The sequence below is a fragment of the Scyliorhinus canicula genome, chromosome 5 (assembly GCF_902713615.1).
Source record: "Scyliorhinus canicula chromosome 5, sScyCan1.1, whole genome shotgun sequence".
Taxonomy (NCBI): domain Eukaryota; kingdom Metazoa; phylum Chordata; class Chondrichthyes; order Carcharhiniformes; family Scyliorhinidae; genus Scyliorhinus; species Scyliorhinus canicula.
This window is the reverse complement of record NC_052150.1, coordinates 110,175,913-110,194,028: the sequence shown is the minus strand read 5'-3', so window position 1 is coordinate 110,194,028 and position 18,116 is coordinate 110,175,913. Positions and strand designations below refer to the sequence as shown.

Genomic DNA, 18,116 nt, shown 5'->3' with positions numbered 1-18,116 from the left:
TCCACAGATGGGTGGCGGAGTTCGGAAGCCTGGAGAGTTCTGGAGAAGAAGGCCACGGGTCTGCCCGCTTGGTTCAGGGTGGCCGCCAGAGCTACTTCTGAAGCGTCGCTCGCGACCTGGAAGGGGAGGGCCTCGTCGATGGCACGCATCGTGGCCTTTGCGATGTCCGCTTTGATGCGGCTAAAGGCCTGGCAGGCCTCCGTCGACGGCGGGAAGGTCGTGGTTTGCATGAGGGGACGGGCCTTGTCCGCGTAGTTGGGAACCCATTGAGCGTAGTATGCGAAAAACCCTAGGCAGCGTCTGAGGGATTTGGGGGTATTGGGGAGAGGGAGTTCCATCAGGGGGCGCATGCGTTCGGGGTCGGGGCCTATCACTCCGTTACGCACTACGTAGCCGAGGATGGCTAGGCGGTCGGTGCTAAACACGCATTTATCCTTATTGTACGTGAGGTTAAGGAGTTTTGCGGTTTGGAGGAATTTCTGGAGGTTGGCGTCATGGTCCTGCTGGTCGTGGCCGCAGATGGTGACATTATCAAGGTACGGGAAGGTAGCCTGTAATCCGTACTTGTCGACCATTCGGTCCATCTCCCGTTGGAAGACCGAGACCCCATTCGTGACACCGAATGGAACCCTAAGGAAGTGGTAGAGGCGCCCGTCAGCCTCGAACGCGGTGTACAGTCGGTCACTCGCGCGGATGGGGAGCTGGTGGTAAGCGGACTTAAGGTCCACAGTGGAGAAGACCTTGTATGTCGCGATCTCGTTTACCATGGTAGAGATACGGGGGAGAGGATACGCGTCCAGTTGCGTAAACCGATTGATGGTTTGGCTATAATCGATGACCATCCGGTTTTTCTCCCCCGTCCGGACCACCAGCACTTGGGCTCGCCAGGGACTGTTGCTGGCCTCGATGACCCCTTCCGTCAGCAACCTCTGGACCTCGGACCTGATGAAGGATCGGTCCTGGGCGCTGTACCGTCTGCTCCGTGTGGCGACGGGTTTGCAATCGGGGGTGAGGTTAGCAAACAGGGAGGGAGGGTCCACTTTGAGGGACGCGAGGCTGCAGACAGTGAGGGGGGGTATAGGGCCGCCGAATTGAAAAGTCAAGCTCTGCAGGTTGCACTGGAAGTCCAGTCCTAGGAGTGCCGGTGCGCAAAGGTCAGGGAGGACAAGGAATTTATAATTTTTAAAAACCTTCCCTTGGACCGTGAGGTCCGCGATGCAGCACCCGGTGATGTGGACGGAGTGCGAACCTGAGGCTAAACCGATTTTGCGTGTTACGGGATGGACAGGGAGCGCGCAGCGTCTTACCGTGTCAGGGTGAACGAAGCTTTCCGTGCTCCCGGAGTCCAGCAGGCAGTCCGTCTTGTGGCCGTTGAGGTGGATCAGCGTAGTCGTTTTGGCGAGCGTGCGTGGATGAGACTGGTCGAGTTGAACGGCCGCGAGCCGTGGAGAAAATCCGTCGTCGCTGTCCGATTCCATGCTGGAGGGACCTTGCGTGGCAGATGTGGAAGTCGGTGGCCAGGATCCATATGTGGGGTGAACGGCCGCGAGCCGTGGAGAAAATCCGTCGTCGCTGTCCGATTCCATGCTGGAGGGACCTTGCGTGGCAGATGTGGAAGCCGGTGGCCAGGATCCCCAGGTGAGGTCTGTTCCCCAAGATGGCGGCGCCCAGGACCCGCACGTGGGGTAGGGGCCCCAAGATGGCGGCGCCCAGGACCCGCACGTGGGGTCGGCACCCCAAGATGGCGGCGCCCAGGAAGCCCTCGTGGCCGCTGGAGGCGGAGCTAGCGTTGCCGGCACTGTGAGCGGAGAGGCGCGCAGGCCGGCTCCAAGAGGTGAGTGACCGGCATCAGCTGCGGGGATGCACAAGCCGGCTCCAGGACGCCGGCTAGGTGCATCAGCTGTGGGGATGCGGAAGCCGGCTCCAGGACGCCGGCTAGGTGCATCAGCTGTGGGCGGAGGTAAGGCGCGCGGGCCGGGTGCGGGGGGCCGGGGGGAGCCGAGTCGCGCTGCGGGCAGGCAGGGACCGGGGGGCCCGGAGAGGCGAGCCGGTCGGGCGCCGGGGCCCGGGGGGAGAAACGTGCGCGGCGGGCAGGCAGAGGCCTGGAGGGGCCGGGGAGGTGCGCATGTCGGCCGGCGGGGCGCGAGTCGGGAGCAGCTGGGGCGGCCCTGGAGGAGAGAGAGAGGCACACAGGCCGTTTGCAGAGGCCTGGGGGAGGGGGGGAGAGTGCTGTGCAGCTTCCAGAAGCGCTGCAGCCAGCGATTTGGCCTGGCAGACCGTGGAGTAGTGGCCCTTCTTCCCGCAGCTCTTACAGAGGGCGGAGCGGGCTGGGCAGCGCGAGCGAGGGTGCTTAGCGTACCCACAAAAGTAGCAGCGGGGCCCCGCGGATTTATCGGGGCGCCCCGCGGCACAAGCCTGAGGGAGGCCGGGAGCGGTGGGTAGCTGGTGGGAAGCGTGCCAGGAGGCGGCCTGGCCAGGGTCATAGGTGCGAGCGCTTTGATCTGCGACCTCCAGGGAGGCGGAGAGAGTCAATGTCTCCGTTAAACTGAGTTCGTCTCTTTCCAGCATCCGCTGGCGGATCACGGGAGACAGCATCCCAGCCACGTAAGCGTCTCTGACGAGTAGCTCCATGTGCTCTGTAGCGGACACCGCTTTACAGGCGCAACCTCTCCCCAGGGCACAGAGGGCCCGGGCGTATTGGTCTAGAGACTCACCGGGGACCTGCTTTCTGGTGGCCAGCAGATGTTGAGCGAATACCCTGTTGATCGGTTTGAGGAATTGTCCTTTTAGCTTCCGTATAGCGTCGTCATAATCTGTTTCGTCTTCGATTATTGAGTAAGCGGCAATACCCACGCTGGAGTGGAGGACGTGCAGCTTCTGTGCCCCGGTGGGGGGGGGGGGTGGTTGTAGATGCCAGGAACCCTTCGAGGCAAGTCAGCCAGAGTTTGAAAAGTTCTGTAGAGTTCGGAGTTTGCGGGCTGATGCGGAGGCATTCGGGCTTGATGCGGAACTCCATCTTCAAAGTTGTAGTTAATTAAATTGATGCACCATCGATTGCACGCGAGGCGAGTGATTTACCAATGTCAGGCTGTAATTAACTAGAACACAGCCTGGCGATCGTCTACAGTGGAAAGGAACGATCGTCAGGCTTCTGAGCATTTATACCTCGTTGATAGAGGCGTGGTTAACTCAGCCTCTCGGCCAATCGGTCGAGAGGCACATGACCGACCAGGGCCAATGGTAAGCCGACGTTCTGGCCCAATGGCAGACGAGTATGCAGATCATATCATCACATTCAGCTTTCAAGATTTCTCCACGTTGGCTCTATCCGCTGTAAGGTGAGAAGCTCTAAGACCTTGCAGCACATGGAGATCAGTAATATTTAGCAGTAACTTGAAGATAAGTTTGGATCTTTGCCTGGTTTGGGGAGGCTAATGACTTTAGACATGTGCTAGGATTTAGGCAGTCTTCCTTTGAAGATAAACCCGAGTGTAGGCACATGGGCCAAGGTGTTTGTGGAACTTGGAAGAATGTTGTCATAGCTCACAGGAGTGCCAGTCTCGATTTTCTGTAGCGTGATGTCTAACTTCACTTCAGTGAAGGATTCAGGGCATGATCTGAAACTGTAATGCGTTTGAAAGTCTCTCCATTCAGTCTTTATTTATTTTATCACTTCTTTTCCCAGGAGCACCTATCCCATATGGAGGAGATGGCTCACTACTTTGTTGGCATTTATAGATGGTTGGCTTGGTGTTAGTTTTGAGCTGAGGCAGGAATGCTAACCACTGTGCCAATGTGCCATCCCAACGTGTAGAAGTCTCCAGCATTTCTGGCTGGAATGGGTCAAATTCAAGTTTCTGGTGGTCTCTTCCCATCTAGCCCAGTGGGAAGAGTCCAGGGATTCCATCAAGTGATCAGTTACATTTCGGTCACCAGTTTTCTCCTGGTGTTGAAGGAGAGAAGCACATTTTCTCTTTGAGGTAAGGGGTGCACACTGGGGAGATATCCCCCTGGGATTGATTTGGTAGCTGCTTTGTAGATGGCTTTGCAGAAGTGGCTGTATGTTTGATCTCTGGGCATTAGGGGGGTGGTATAATTACCACACTTTTTTTCCAGTGCCTCGCGCTTTTTCTCGCAGTTGGCTTTGCAAAGGTTTTATTGCTCCTTCTTTGAGCTTGTGATGATGGATAAATGAAGACCGATGTTGGTCAGAGTTAGTCTCTGCTAGCTGTGTGGGAAGCTATGCAAGTCTTGGCATGATGTTGGGAGTGGGTTGCCATTCACTGGGCTGACCCAGCAAATGTTAGGAGGTTTGTAATGACTCAGAGGCACTGAGTTTCAGGGCCATAGACACTTTCAGTGCGACCTGTTCCTGAGCTATACTCGGTGTTACAAAAGGTGGAACACTACTCTGTCACAGATTCCCGAAGGCAAAGCTGTCAGACACACTGCTCTGCAGTTAGCTGAATTAGATTCTGTTTTGTTCATGCACATAGTGTAAGGCCTCCATTGCCTCCTCTCCTCAGTTGTGTTCTCCAGCAGCTGCAGGTCACTTTCCTCTGTCTTTCTGGTTTTCCCTCTTCCACCTTAACCTTCAATAGTATATTGAGCAGCACACCTGCAATGCCAGAGGATGTTTGTGCACAAGACCATCGCTAGGGATTGTCCTGAAGTCCCTATATTTGAACTGAACTAGAACGGCCAACGCAGACAGAAATAGGCCTTAAAGTCCCTAGCATTCTAAAATGACTAACTAGAGACTTAGCTGAATGCAGTTAAGGATCTTTTTAAGTAGCACTGATATAATGTCCTTCCTGACTGCCGCTGCTAAGTATTTCTGGGCAAGTTTTAGAATTTATGAACACAGCACTCCTTCTGCTTAGATCATTTGTTTCCAACCATAGTAATTTGTATCCACCCCACGCCCCTCACCCCAACAATCACAACAGTATAAATCTCATCCTATTTCCAGTTCTTTCAACTTTGATAAAAAGAGTCATCCAGATTTGAAACATTAGCTCCGTTCTTCTCTCCAAAGATGCTCAGATCAGAAAAAATTGTCATGCAGTAGCCCAAGTCAATAGGGCATCTGATACAATACCGGTATAGTAAGTCATAACATGAAATTAGGAGATCTAACACCGATTTTATGTAAACTCCGAATGAGAAATATGAGGAAATTAAAGTTGCTTACCTTGATTTTCTGTGTTAAGCATAATGGTCAGTTTACATTCATCTTCAGTCTGGCTGAATTCAGAGCAAGGTATAGGTACCGTACTCTCAATCACTAGTCTGTGTTGCTTTCCATCCTCTGCTATAGTCAAAGCCTCTGGGTGAATCTGTCAATTCAAACAGTTTCATATTAAAGACAGACCAAAGAAATTACACACTGGATGCAAGACTGGAAAGCAACATTTTTGTGCTGCCAGACTTTGAAGCTGATCTCTTCTGTTGAAATTAGAACTCAATATGCATTCTGAAATTCGACAAATGCAATGCATTCCAATTATTCAGCTTGTTAACATGAAATCTTCATTTAAAAACAGGTGCACGGTAATTTCCCAAATGCTCCAGTTAAAAGTGTTGGAGGCATTGAAACCTTTTAGGTACAATTCTTCAAAGAACCAAACATTAATATTAACAACATATGTGCCATAAAAGTTTAGTGTAGAAGTCACAGATTCAACTTTTATAACAGTTGGCTATTCAGAAAATGTTGCTTGCATGTTTGACTTTTCAAGTCATATCAAAAAGTGTGAAATTGCAACTGATCTCATTTTGCAATGGTATTTTTGAATACAGTTTCACTTGTGAGTATGCTTGGGTGGCGACAAAAGAACACAGGGAGCATGCGCAAAAATACACGGTCCGCAGGTTGGAGGGTGCATGTTATTTTACAAGCAAGGTAAGGTATGCATGTCACATGGCGAGGCTGCCAGGCTTCATCATTGTGAACTGCTTGCAGTCCCAGCGGTGGCCACCGTTCCTGATGGTGCTTCTGGGACTAGACAGCAGTCAAACATTTGATTGCTTGGCTGCGTTAGGAGGGGGATTGCCCTCCCAGATGGGGGAGGAATCACATCCTGAGCCAATTAATGGTCTGATGGCCATAAAATTAGCTCGGGGTGAGAGGGCTAAGCTTAGCATTTCAGTAGGGGAGGATGGGGCTACCACCCCAAATATAATTCAGCCCCAAATTTCACATGGGATTTGCCAAGCTAGTAAAATAGAAGTAAAATACTGCAAATGCTGGCAATCTGATATTAAAAACAGAAAAATGCTAAAAATGCTCGTTGCTGATTTGGCAGCATCTGTGGAGAGAGAAACAGAGTGATCATTACAGGTCTGTGATTAAAGGTCACAGACCTCAAACATGAACTCTGTTTCTCCATTGGCAGATGCTGCCAAACCCGCTCACTATTTTCAGCCTTTTATATTTTTATTAAGGTGCAGGGTATTGGAGCACTGATTACACTTCATAAAATACATCTATATTTCTATGGATTAGAGTTGTTTCAGAAATCAATTCACTGGATAGTATTATATGGTTGCAATCTTCATTCTAAGGACGGATGGAGAAATCAGATGAAGGGTAATTTTAAAGCCATTTCATTTACCAACTACAACTGGAGAGATGGGTACTAGCTCAAGTCTGAGCATAGACTGTATATATGGCATTTTATCTCACCATAAGTGGCATGAGAGAAGCTATAAGTAGTTTTATTTTGTTTATATTGATTGTATTGAACAGTATTTTGCTCAGAATGGATGCCTTGGCGATTTCAACAGTACTTCGAAGTGTTAAATAATAGTGTGCACAATCATTAAATCCTTGCCTTTACCTCATTCTGATCGGCTAAGAATAAAAAGATTTTGCCAGGGTAGATGAATAAATGAAGGGACACATTTTACTCTAATTATGAACACAAGAACAACAGCTTTACTTTATGAAGCTAAACAGACGTAAATTTGCTTCTGACATTCTGTGGCATTCAAATCTACATTTATTAACAAAGGAAAGTGATCAATCACATTTGATCTTTAATCATGTTGTCTTTTCACATATCAAGCATCTAAATTGGCATTGAATAGAGACGATTAATGAACATTTATTTGATCCAACAGTGGAATGTGTAAAGCTAGTGCCAAATGCTTCCATTAATATAGAGGAAACTGATTATCCTGAGGTTTAGTCTTTCCAAATGGGAGAGTAGCCACAAAATTTGGTTGCGATTGAGCCTGTATGTCAGTTGCAATATTTTGGGTCCAAATTGGCATCTGTCGCACATGTGTACATTTTTGTGCTGGTTGTGCAGGATCCCATTTTGGCGCACATGAGATATTCAGATGAGGCAGGTCACGATTCAGTCAGGAGCGTGACACCATTTTGATACCAGCAGTGCCATTTTAGATCTGATTTAGTTAACGCTCTCTCATCGCACTGAACATGCATTCAAGGAACAAAAACAAACAGCATAGGAAAAGGCCCGTCGGCCTTCCAAGCCTGCACCAGTCATGATCCCACCCTTGGCCAACACCCTGAGCACTTCCTTGTGCCGTATCCCTCAATACCCATCCTATCCATCTAATTGTCAAGAACACCGTTAATGTATCTGCTTCCACAACCTCCCCGGGCAACAAGTTCCAGGCACTCACCACCCTCTGCTTAAAAAACCCTGCCTCGCATGTCTCCGCTAAACTTTGCCCCATGAACGTCAAACCTATGCCCCTTGGTGACTGACCCATCCACCCTGGGAAAGTGTACCTGTCCATCCACTCTATCCATGCCCTTCACAATCTTGTAGACCTCTATCAGGTCACCCCTCAACTTCCATCGTTTCAACGAAAATAGTCTGAGTCTATTCAGCCTCTCCGCATAACTAACACCTTTCAGACCAGGCAATAGTCTGGTACACGTCCTCTGCACCCTCTCCAAAGCCTCCACATCCTTCTGGTAGTGTGGCGACTAAAATTGTGCGCAATATTACAAGTGCGACCTTACCAAGGTTCTATACGACTGTAGCATGATTTGCCAGTTTTTATACTCGATGCCCCGGCCAATTAAGGCAAGCCTCCGTATGTTTTCTTGACTACCTTGTTGTGTTGTGTTGCCATTTTCAAAAATCTGTGGACCTGCACGCCCAGACCTCTCTGACTTTCCATATTCCTAACAGCTTCGCCATTTACGGTATATTTCCCCTCTATGTTAGACCTATCAAAATGCCTTACCTCACCTACTGCACCTTTAGCACAGTGGGCTAAGCAGTTGGCTTGTAAAGCAGAGCAAGGCCAGCAGTGCATGTTCAATTCCTGTACCCGCCAACCCGAACAGGTGCCGGAATGTGGCGACTAGGGGCTTTTGACAGTAACTTCATTTTAGGGGCTAGTTTAACACAGGGCTAAATAGCTGGCTTTTAAAGCAGACCATGGCAGGCCAGCAGCGAGGGTTCAATTCCCGTCCCAGCCTCCCCGAACGGGCACCGGAATGTGGCGACTAGGGGCTTTTCACAGTAACTTCATTTGAAGCCTACTTGTGACAATAAGCAATTTTCATTTCATTTTCATTTCATTTCATTCACATTTGTCTGGATTAATCTCCATTTGCCATTTCTCTGTCCTGCTGTATCCTCTGACAATTCTCAATACTTATTTGCCACGCCACCAAACTTGGTGTCACCCACAAACTTACTAATCAGACCAGCTACATTTTCCTCCAAATTATTGATGTATACTACAAATAACAAAGGCCCCAGCACAGATCCCTGTGGAACACCACTAGTTACATTCAGAAAAACACCCTTCTACTGCTATCCTTTGCCTTCTGTGTCTGAGCCAGTTCTGTATCCATCTTACCACCTGATCCCGTGTGACTTCACCTTTTGTACCAATCTGCCATGAGGCACCTTGTCAAAGGCTTTATTGAAGTCCATGTAAACAACATCCCCGCCCTTCCCTCATCAATCACCTTTGTCACCTCCTCAAAAAACTTGATCAAGTTTCAGGGTTAGGTGGATTGGCCATGCTAAATTGCCCGTAGTGTAAGGTTAATGGGGGGATTGTTGGGTTACCGGGTATACGGGTTACGTGGGTTTAAGTGGGGTGATCATTGTTCGGCACAACATCGAGGGCCGAAGGGCCTGTTCTGTGCTGTACTGTTCTATGTTCTATGTTCTAAGTTAGGGCAGGTTGTTTCCACTGGCGGGTGACAGCAGAACTAGGGGACATAGGCTCAAAATAAGGGGAAGTAGATTTAGGACTGAGTTTAGGAGGAACTTCTTCACCCAAAGGGTTGTGAATCTATGGAATTCCTTGCCCAGTGAAGCAGTTGAGGCTCCTTCATTACATGTTTTTAAGGTAAAGATAGATCGTTTTTTGAAGAATAAAGGGATTAAGGGTTATGGTGTTCGGGCCGGAAAGTGGAGCTGAGTCCACAAAAGATCAGCCATGATCTAATTGAATGGCGGAGCAGGCTCGAGGGGCCAGATGGCCTACTCCTGCTCCTAGTTCTTATGTTCTTATGTGAGGTACGACCTCCCCTTAACAAAACCATGCTGTCTATCGCTAAGGAGTCCATTTCTTTCCAAATGGGTATAAATCCTGTCCCTGAGAATTCTCTCCAATAATTTACCTACTACCGACGTGAGGCTCATCAGCCTTTGGTTTCCAGGATTATCCCTGCTACCTTTCTGAAACAGCGGTACCACATTAGCTATTCTCGAGTCCTCTGGGATCTCACCTGTAGCCAATGAGGATACAAAGATGTCAGTTAAAGTCTCAGCAATTTCCTCCTTGGTTCCCTCGGTATTCTGAGTAATTCCTATCCGGCCCAGGAGACTTATCTACCTGAATGTCTTTTAAAAGACCCAGTACCTCTTCCTTTTTTCGATGTCAACATGGCCCAGGCTGTCCACACACCCTACCCAAGAATCATCTTCCACAAAGTCCTTTTCTTTGGTGAACAATGATGCAAAGTACTCATTTAGTACCTCGCCCATTTCCTCTGGCTCAACACATAGATTTCCTCCACTGACCTTAAGTGGTCCAATCCTTTCCCTGGTCACCCTCTTGCTTTTTACATATGAAAAAAAGACTTTGGGATTCACCTTAATCCTACTTGCCAAGGACTTTTCATGACCCCCTCCTAAAGCCTCCTTTTTCTTTTTGATGAGGTTCACAATATCCCTCATTATCCAAGGCTCCCTGAACTTCCTATATTTATTCCTCGTTCTCTCAGGAACATGACTTTCCTGAATCCTAATCAACTGTTGCTTGAAAGACTCCCACATGTCCGATGTTGATTTACCCTCCAACAGTTGCACCCAATCCAAATTCTTCAATTCCTGTATAATGTTATCGTAAATTGCCTTTCCCCAGTTAAGCACCTTGACGTGAGGGTTAGCCTCAACCCTATCCAAAAAAACCCTAAAACTTAAAGAATTGTGGTCACTACTCCAAAAATGTTCCCCCATTGAAACTTTAACCACCTGTCCAGGCTCATTCCCCAATACCAGGGTACTGCCCCTTCCCGAGTTGAACTATCTACGTATTGCATCAAGAAGCCTTCCTGGATACACCTCACAAACTCTGCCCCATTCACTAAGTGAGTCCCAGTCAATATAGGGGAAATTAAAATCCCCGACCAGAACAACGCTGTTACTTTTGCACCTATCTAAAATCTCTCTACCTATTTGCTCCTCTATCTCTCACTGGCAGTTGGAGGGCCAGTAATAAACTCCCAACACTGTGATTGCCCATTCCTGTTCCTGAGCTCTACCCAAATTAACTCATTGTATGAGCCATCCGAGGTGTCATCCCACAGTATGGCTATAATATTCTCCTTAACCAGTAATGCTACTCCCCAAATAGCAGGAAGAGCCTCTTCGTGCTACCCTGCAGCAGGGTAGCATGGTGGTTAGCATAAATGCTTCACAGCTCCAGGGTCCCAGGTTCGATTCCCGGCTGGGTCACTGTCTGTGTGGAGTCTGCACGTCCTCCCCCTGTGTGCGTGGGTTTCCTCCGGGTGCTCCGGTTTCCTCCCACAGTCCAAAGATGTGCGGGTTAGGTGGATTGGCCATGCTAAATTGCCCGTAGTGTCCTAATAAAAGTAAGGTTAAGGGGGGGGGGGGGTTGTTGGGTTACGGGTATAGGGTGGATACGTGAGTTTGAGTAGGGTGATCATGGCTCGGCACAACATTGAGGGCCGAAGGGCCCGTTCTGTGCTGTACTGTTCTATGTTCTATGTTAGTTAAAGGATTCAGCAACACTTTAAGGTTAATTGCCGAGATTATGGAAGTGTTTAGCTTGTTATTTAAAGTTGTTGAAGCAATAAGGGAACGGTGTGAAATGTGTTAAAGGCCTTGCTTTGGACTTCATGCATTCTGTCCAGCCTGCACCACGAAAGCCAAAGAGCAGAAGTGAAACAATGGAAAACAAGCTGCTTGAAGAGTGGGGAGGAGTGGAAACATCTCTCAGTAGATGGTCTTCAGGGAATAATTATTTTCCCTAAAATACAGTGAAGAATAGTTGTAGAGAGTCTGCTTCACCAAGTAGGTGCTCACTAAAATTATTGGTTGCAGCCAGAATGCAGTTTCAGAGTTGGAAATGATAAGCAGTGGCTACAAAGCTGATCAGGGCTATGAATTTTTAAGTGTTGGACTCCTTCAAAAGCTTCAGCAGGCAATATTTGCCATAACTCATAGTTTATCAACCACTGTTACTAAGGCTCTCAGAATCACAAAATTGTTACGGTACAGGAGGCCGCCATTTGGCCCATCCATGTCTACACCAGCTCTTCAAACAAGCATCGTTTTAAAAAAATACATTTTTATAATAATAATCTTTACTGTCATAAGTAGACTTACATTAACACTGCAATGAAGTTACTGTGAAAATCCCCTAGTCGCCACACTACGGCGCTTGTTCAGGGACACGGAGGGAGAATTCAGAATGTTCAAATTACCCAACAGCATGTCTTTTGGGACTTGTGGGAGGAAACCGGAGCACCCGGAAGAAACCCACGCAGACACAAGGAGAACATGCAGACTCCACACAGACAGTGACCCAATTTACGAGATGGTGTGTCGCTGGTTAGGCCAGCATTTATTCCCATCCCTAGTTTCCGCTCAGAAGGTGGTGGGGAGTTGCCTTGTTGAACTGCTGCAATCCTTGAGGTGTAGGCACACCCACAGTGCTGTTAGGGAGGGTGTTCCAGCATTTTAACCCAGTAATGGTGAAGGATTGGTGATATATTTCCAAGTCGGGGTTTTGGGTGACTTGGAAGGGAATCTCCAGGTGGTGGGGTTCCCAGGTATCTGCTGCTCTTGTCCTTCTAGAAGATGGTAGTGGTCATGGGTTTGGAAGGTGCTGCCTAAGGGACCTTAGTGAATTCCTGCAGTGCATCTTGTAAATGGTACACCAGGCTGTCACTGTTTGGTAGTGGTGGAGGGATGTAATGTTTGTGGAAGGGGGAGCAAGAAAGCAGGGCTGCTTTGTCATGGATGGTGTCGAGCTTCTTGAGTGTTGTTTGAGATGCATTCATCCAGGCAAGTGGAGAGTATTCCATTGCACTCCTAACTTGTGCTTTGTAGATGGTGGACAGGCTTTGGGGATTCAGGTGGTAAGTTACTCGCCATCGGATTCCTAGCCTTTGACCTGCTCTAAGAATTAATGTATCCCACTTCCTCACACGTCGAGGGTTGCCAATATTATTGACATCACAGACCAGGTGGTCTCGTATCATCTCCAAGAGTGAAGTGCCATACTCATAAAATTTGACCAGTTTTGTCAACCATGTTAGGAACTCAGTCACGGACCATCCTGCGGTCTTCTCCGCTGTGTATAAACGGTATCTCTGCACAATGACTGCCAGCCTGGGGCTACATTGCGGCGCAACAAAGGTTAGCAGTTGTCAAAAGTCTTGAGTCTCTGGGTTGGCAAGGTATGTCAGGCTTTTTAATCACCCCATATGTGTGGGCCACACAGGCAGTTAAAAGGATTACAGTCTGTACCTCTTCACTGGTGATAGAATTTGCCCAAAAAAAGTAATGCATATATTCAGCCACTATGTCCAATCCTCAAACTCGTCAATCTTCCGAATAACGGCATCTTCCAAAAATAAATTCCAACCTTAGTCTTCTAGTGCAAAGGAGGTGGTTGGTCATCCAACAATCAGCCATGTTGACAGTAGCTCCACTTTTTTTCTCGCTGCCAGGTTAGTGACCACAGACGAGTCCAAGGCAAGTAGCTAAGAGAAACTAATTTTATTATGAAGTAAGAGTATGTACAATACTCTTCAGATCCCAGCCAGGTCTGAGGTGCTAAGATATGCTGGCCTTTATACCTAGAAGACTGGAGTATAAGGGCACAGACATTATGCTTCACTTTTACAAAACTCTGGTTAAACCCAACTTGAAATACTGTGAACAGATCTTGTTCTGGTTCTGAGTGCAACGCAGGTTTACAAGAATGCAGGACAGCATGGTGGTGCAGTGGGTTAGCCCTGTTGCCTCACGGCGCTGAGGTCCCAGCTTCGATCCCGGCTCTGGGTCACCGTCCATGTGGAGTTTGCACATTCTCCCTGTGTTTGCGTGGGTTTCACCCCCACAACCCAAAGATGAGCAAGCTAGGTGGATTGAACACACTAAATTGCCCCTTAATTGGAAAAAAAATGAATTGGTACTGCAAATTTTTTTTATTTTTAAAAAAGGTTTACAAGAATGATACATGGACTTCGGGAAGTTATGAGGAGAAATTACATAAATTAGGCCTGTTTTCTTTAGAATTTAGAAGGCTAGGAATGATCTGATCTAAGTCTTCAAGATAACAGGAAAAGACAGGGTCGATAAAGATAAACTGTTTCTACTGGTTGGAGGTTCTAGAACTAGGGGGCACAGTCCACAAATTAGGGACAGACCATTCAGGAGAAATGTTAGGAAGCACTTTTGCACATAAAGGGTAGTAGAGGTTTGAAATTCTCTTCGACAAATGGCAATTGATGCTAGATCAGATGCTAAATTTAAATCGGAGAGAGAGAAATTTTTGTTAAGCAAAAATATTCAGGGATATGGGTCAAAGGCAGGTACATGGAGTTAGGCCACAGATCAGTCATGATCACAATGAATGGTGGAGAAGGCTTGAGGGGCTGAATGGCTTCCTCCTGTTCCTAAATTCCTATGATACAGAGGAGACAACCCTGAAGGTCGAATATGCAACTTCCTTGGCTGAAGCTCAACTTTAATCCTTGGAAAACCAGCTATGTGGTGTTTCAGAAATCCTGGAGAACCAAGGTCAGAGAAGGAATATCCAAGCGATCTTTCTGCCTGAGGGAGGGGGTGTAAGGATCTGATTAAGTTCTTTGAGATATGGCTACCACATTTTCTTAAGCTGGCTTTTTTAAAAATCCATTTGCAGGATGTGGGCGTCGCTGGTTAGGCCAACATTTATTGCCCATCCCTAGTTGCCTTTCGAAGCTGGTGTGGAGTTGCCTTCGTGAACCGCTGCAGTCCTTGAGGTGTAGGTACACCCACTGTGCTATTAGGGAGAAAATTCCAAGATGTTACCCCAGTGACAGTGAAGGAGGGGGTAGTGGGTGACTTGGAGGGGAACCTCCAGTTGGTGGGGTTCCCAGGTATCTGCTGCTCTTGTCCTTCCAGATGATAGTGGTCATAGGTTTGGAAGGTGTTGGCTAAGGAATCTTGGCGAGTTACTACAGTGCATCCTGTAGATGGTACAAATGGCTTCCACTGTCTGTCGGTGGTGGAGGGTTTGAATGTTTGTGGAAGGGGGAGCAATCAAGCGGGGCTACTTTGTCCTGGATGGTGTTGAGCTTCTTGAGTTTTGTTGGAGCTGCACTCATCAAGACAAGTGGAGAATATTCCATTGCACTCCTGACTTGTGCCTTGTAGATGGTAGATACGCTCTTGGGGGGGGGGGGGGTGGTTAGGAGGTGAGTTATTTGCCCTAGGATTCCTACTCTCTGACCTGCCCTGGTAGCCACAGTATTAATGTGGCTTGTCCAGTTCAATTTCTGATCAATGGTAACCCCCAGGATGTTGATTGTGGGGGATCCAGCGATGGGATGCCATTGAATGTCAAGGGGTGGTGGTTACATCCTTTCTTGTAGGAGATGGTCATTGCCTGGCACTTGGGTGGCACAAATGTAACTTACCACTTGTCAGCCCAAGCCTGGCTATTGTCCAAGTCTTGCCGCATTTGGACTTAGGCTGCTTCATTATCTGAGAAGTTATGAATGATGCTGAACATTGTGCAGTCATCCACAAACATCCCCACTTCTGACCTTATGATGGAAGGGAGGTCATTGATGAAGCAGCTGAAGATGGTTGGGCATAGGACATTACCCTGAGGAACTCCTGCAGTGATGTCCTGGAGTTGAGATGATGGACCTCCAACCACCACAACCATCTTCCTTTGTGCCAGGTATGATTCCAATCAGCAGAGAGTTTCCCCCGATTCCCACTGACACCAGTTTAGCTCGGGCTCCTTGATGCCAAAATCGGTCAAATGCTGCCTTGATGTCAAGGGCAGTCACTCTCACCTCGCACCTCTGGTATTCAGCTCTCTTGTCCATGTTTGAACCAAGGCTGTAATGAGGTCAAGAGCTGAGTGACCCTGGCAAAACCCAAACTGAGCATCCGTGAGCAGGTTTAAGTGCTGCTTGATATCACCGTTGCTGATAATGGAGAGTAGATTGATTGGGCGGTAATTGGCTGGGTTGGATTTGTCCTGTTTCTGGTGTACAGGACATGCCAGGTAGATTTCCAGGTAGACCCCAGTGTTGTAGCTGGACTGGAACAGCTTGGCTAGGGATGCAACTTGTGTAGTATTCAGTACTATTGCTGCGATGTGAAGGCTTGGCAATTCAAATTGGCAAGTGTGTATCGAGCCTTGTCGTTAAAACCAAGGGACAATCTTCATCACAGTCCTGGAATAATTCACTTCCACCATTTTAATGATCAGCAGAAGGTCCTGGAGATGGTAAGGCATGATGACTCCATGAAGGGGCAAGGATTTCATTCTTCCAAGGCTTTTCAGTGACAATGCAAAGAAAGCGTCGAGACTTCAATGAAGTTGAGAGGTGACAAAAGTGAATTATGTTGTGCTTTATCCTGCGACCCTGAAAGATATGTCTGACAATTCCACAAAGTCTTTTTGGAATCTGATTGCTGCTTTGGCTTTCAGCAAGACCATGAAGGACAAGGATTTGGACTGATGGTCTGCAACTTGGACAATCCAAAGCTTCAATCCAGACTCTTTCCCTTTCATGATGTTGTTTGTCTGAATTCATCATCTCTTATCCTGTTTAACAGAAGATGCTAATAACTGAGCACTGTATGGAATACCTTCTTCTTGAGTGCTTCAGGGACTCTTATTAGCTTAGACATGGTAGATGTGCCGTATGCTTATTATCCATGCCTTGATCATGGCAGAATTGACTAGCACCATTGCTGGATGGGGGTGGTCGATATATGTCTTCATGGTGGGCTTAGAAAGTGGGAGGGGCATTTAATTTCCATTCCGTTGTTGACTTTTTTTCTCTCCTCCATGTTGAAGAGATTCTATCCTTATGGTAAGGGACTATGGCCGTGGGGTTAATCGCATGGGTCCACAGTCGTATTGAGAATGTTCCCTTAGAACTATTGTGGCCGTGATTTTTGCATTTTTATTATTATAATAGGGTTTTTGCCGTTATCCCACATTGGTATAGATAGATCTTTTATCCATGAAAGGAACATATTGAGTGTTATTTGGTGCCTCTTTGGTGTAAAATGAGTTGTGCGGGGGGGGGGGGGGGGGGGGGGGGAATGTCATGGTGCACAACTAGTTGTTATGTGAAAATCCAGTTCTCGTCTTATTCTGTGGCCCATGTAATGGCGGCAATTGTACGGGGTATTCATCAGCCTATGAAAAGGAAAAAGATTTTCTCCTTTCCTAAGGAGGAGAAAATGGACAAAACCTTGTTACAAGAAATTCACCTGGATGATATAAGGCACTTAAAATTGAAATGGGTAGAGCAGGTTTTTTCACTTCTTTTTCATCGAATAACGGGCAATCCTGATCAACAAGAACATCCCGTTGAAGGTAAAGACTTGTGCTAAGGATAAGGGTGTTGGATAGATGTGCATTAGGGGTTTGATGCATGAAGACGTTATTTCAATAACAAATGTGTACGGCCCTCCAAATTACTCACTAAGGCTTTTTTGCAATTTGCAGAGTTGACTTCGACTAACCCATTTGTGGCTGGTGACTTTAACTGCCACCTGAACCACTTGGTAGACACACACCAGGTTACTAGGAAACTGCCCACACTGCAGGCTAAGATGCTGGCCTCGACGTGTGAGGAAGAGGAATACTTGGCTTCTTGGAGGACTCTGCAATGCAGGGATCGATACTTTACATTTTTATCTAGTTCTATAGCTAATATTATCTAGTGTCAAACTAGAATTAATTACATTTTTGTGCCGAGGGCAATTGTAAACCTGGGGCGTGGATTAGACAAGGTCCAGAGTGGCGGGACCTGGCTTTGAGCGCGGCTTGGGGATCCTCGGGGGGGGGGGGGGGGGGGGGGTGCAGGGGGATCCGGCTCTGGGGGCCCACGATCGGGGCCCACCGATCTGCGGGTGGGCCTGTGCCATGGGGGCACTCATTCCGTCAGTGCCGGCCTGTGTAAGGCTCAGCGATGGCCGGTGCGGAGAAGAAACCGCCTGCGCATGCGCAGGAATCACGCCAGCGGTTCCGCGCACGCGCCAGAACACGCTTTCGCTCCTACACATGCGCCAATTCGTGCTGGCAGGTGAAGGCCCTTCAGCGGCAGTTGGTTGGCGCCAACCACTCCAGCGGCAGCCTAGCCCCCGGAAGATTCTGTGCGGCCCGACGCCGGAGTGGTTCACACCACTCTTTGGCGCCGGTACAGCCCACACCGCCGTTTGTGGGAGAATCCCGCCCCTGGTATCCTCCTGTTCTATAGCTAATATTGCAATTTCAGACCATGCTTCCGTCTTCCTGGAATTTGTGCATGAGACGTCATCACTCCCACCCCCCTGCACCCCCCAGTCGAGAACATGGCAGTTTGATGCCTCCCTGCTAAGAGATATTTCATT

General features: G+C 48.0%; 1 protein-coding gene across 1 annotated transcript in view; it reads right to left on the bottom strand.

Moving 5' to 3' along the window:
- The window catches only part of vwdel (von Willebrand factor D and EGF domains-like), a 381,724-nt gene that overhangs the window by 201,146 nt on the left and 162,462 nt on the right, over positions 1–18,116 (bottom strand). Inside the window, exon 7 of the mRNA XM_038797496.1 lies at positions 5,195–5,339. Within this exon, the coding sequence (XP_038653424.1) occupies positions 5,195–5,339 (145 nt within the window). The remainder of the gene's footprint in view (positions 1–5,194; positions 5,340–18,116) is intronic.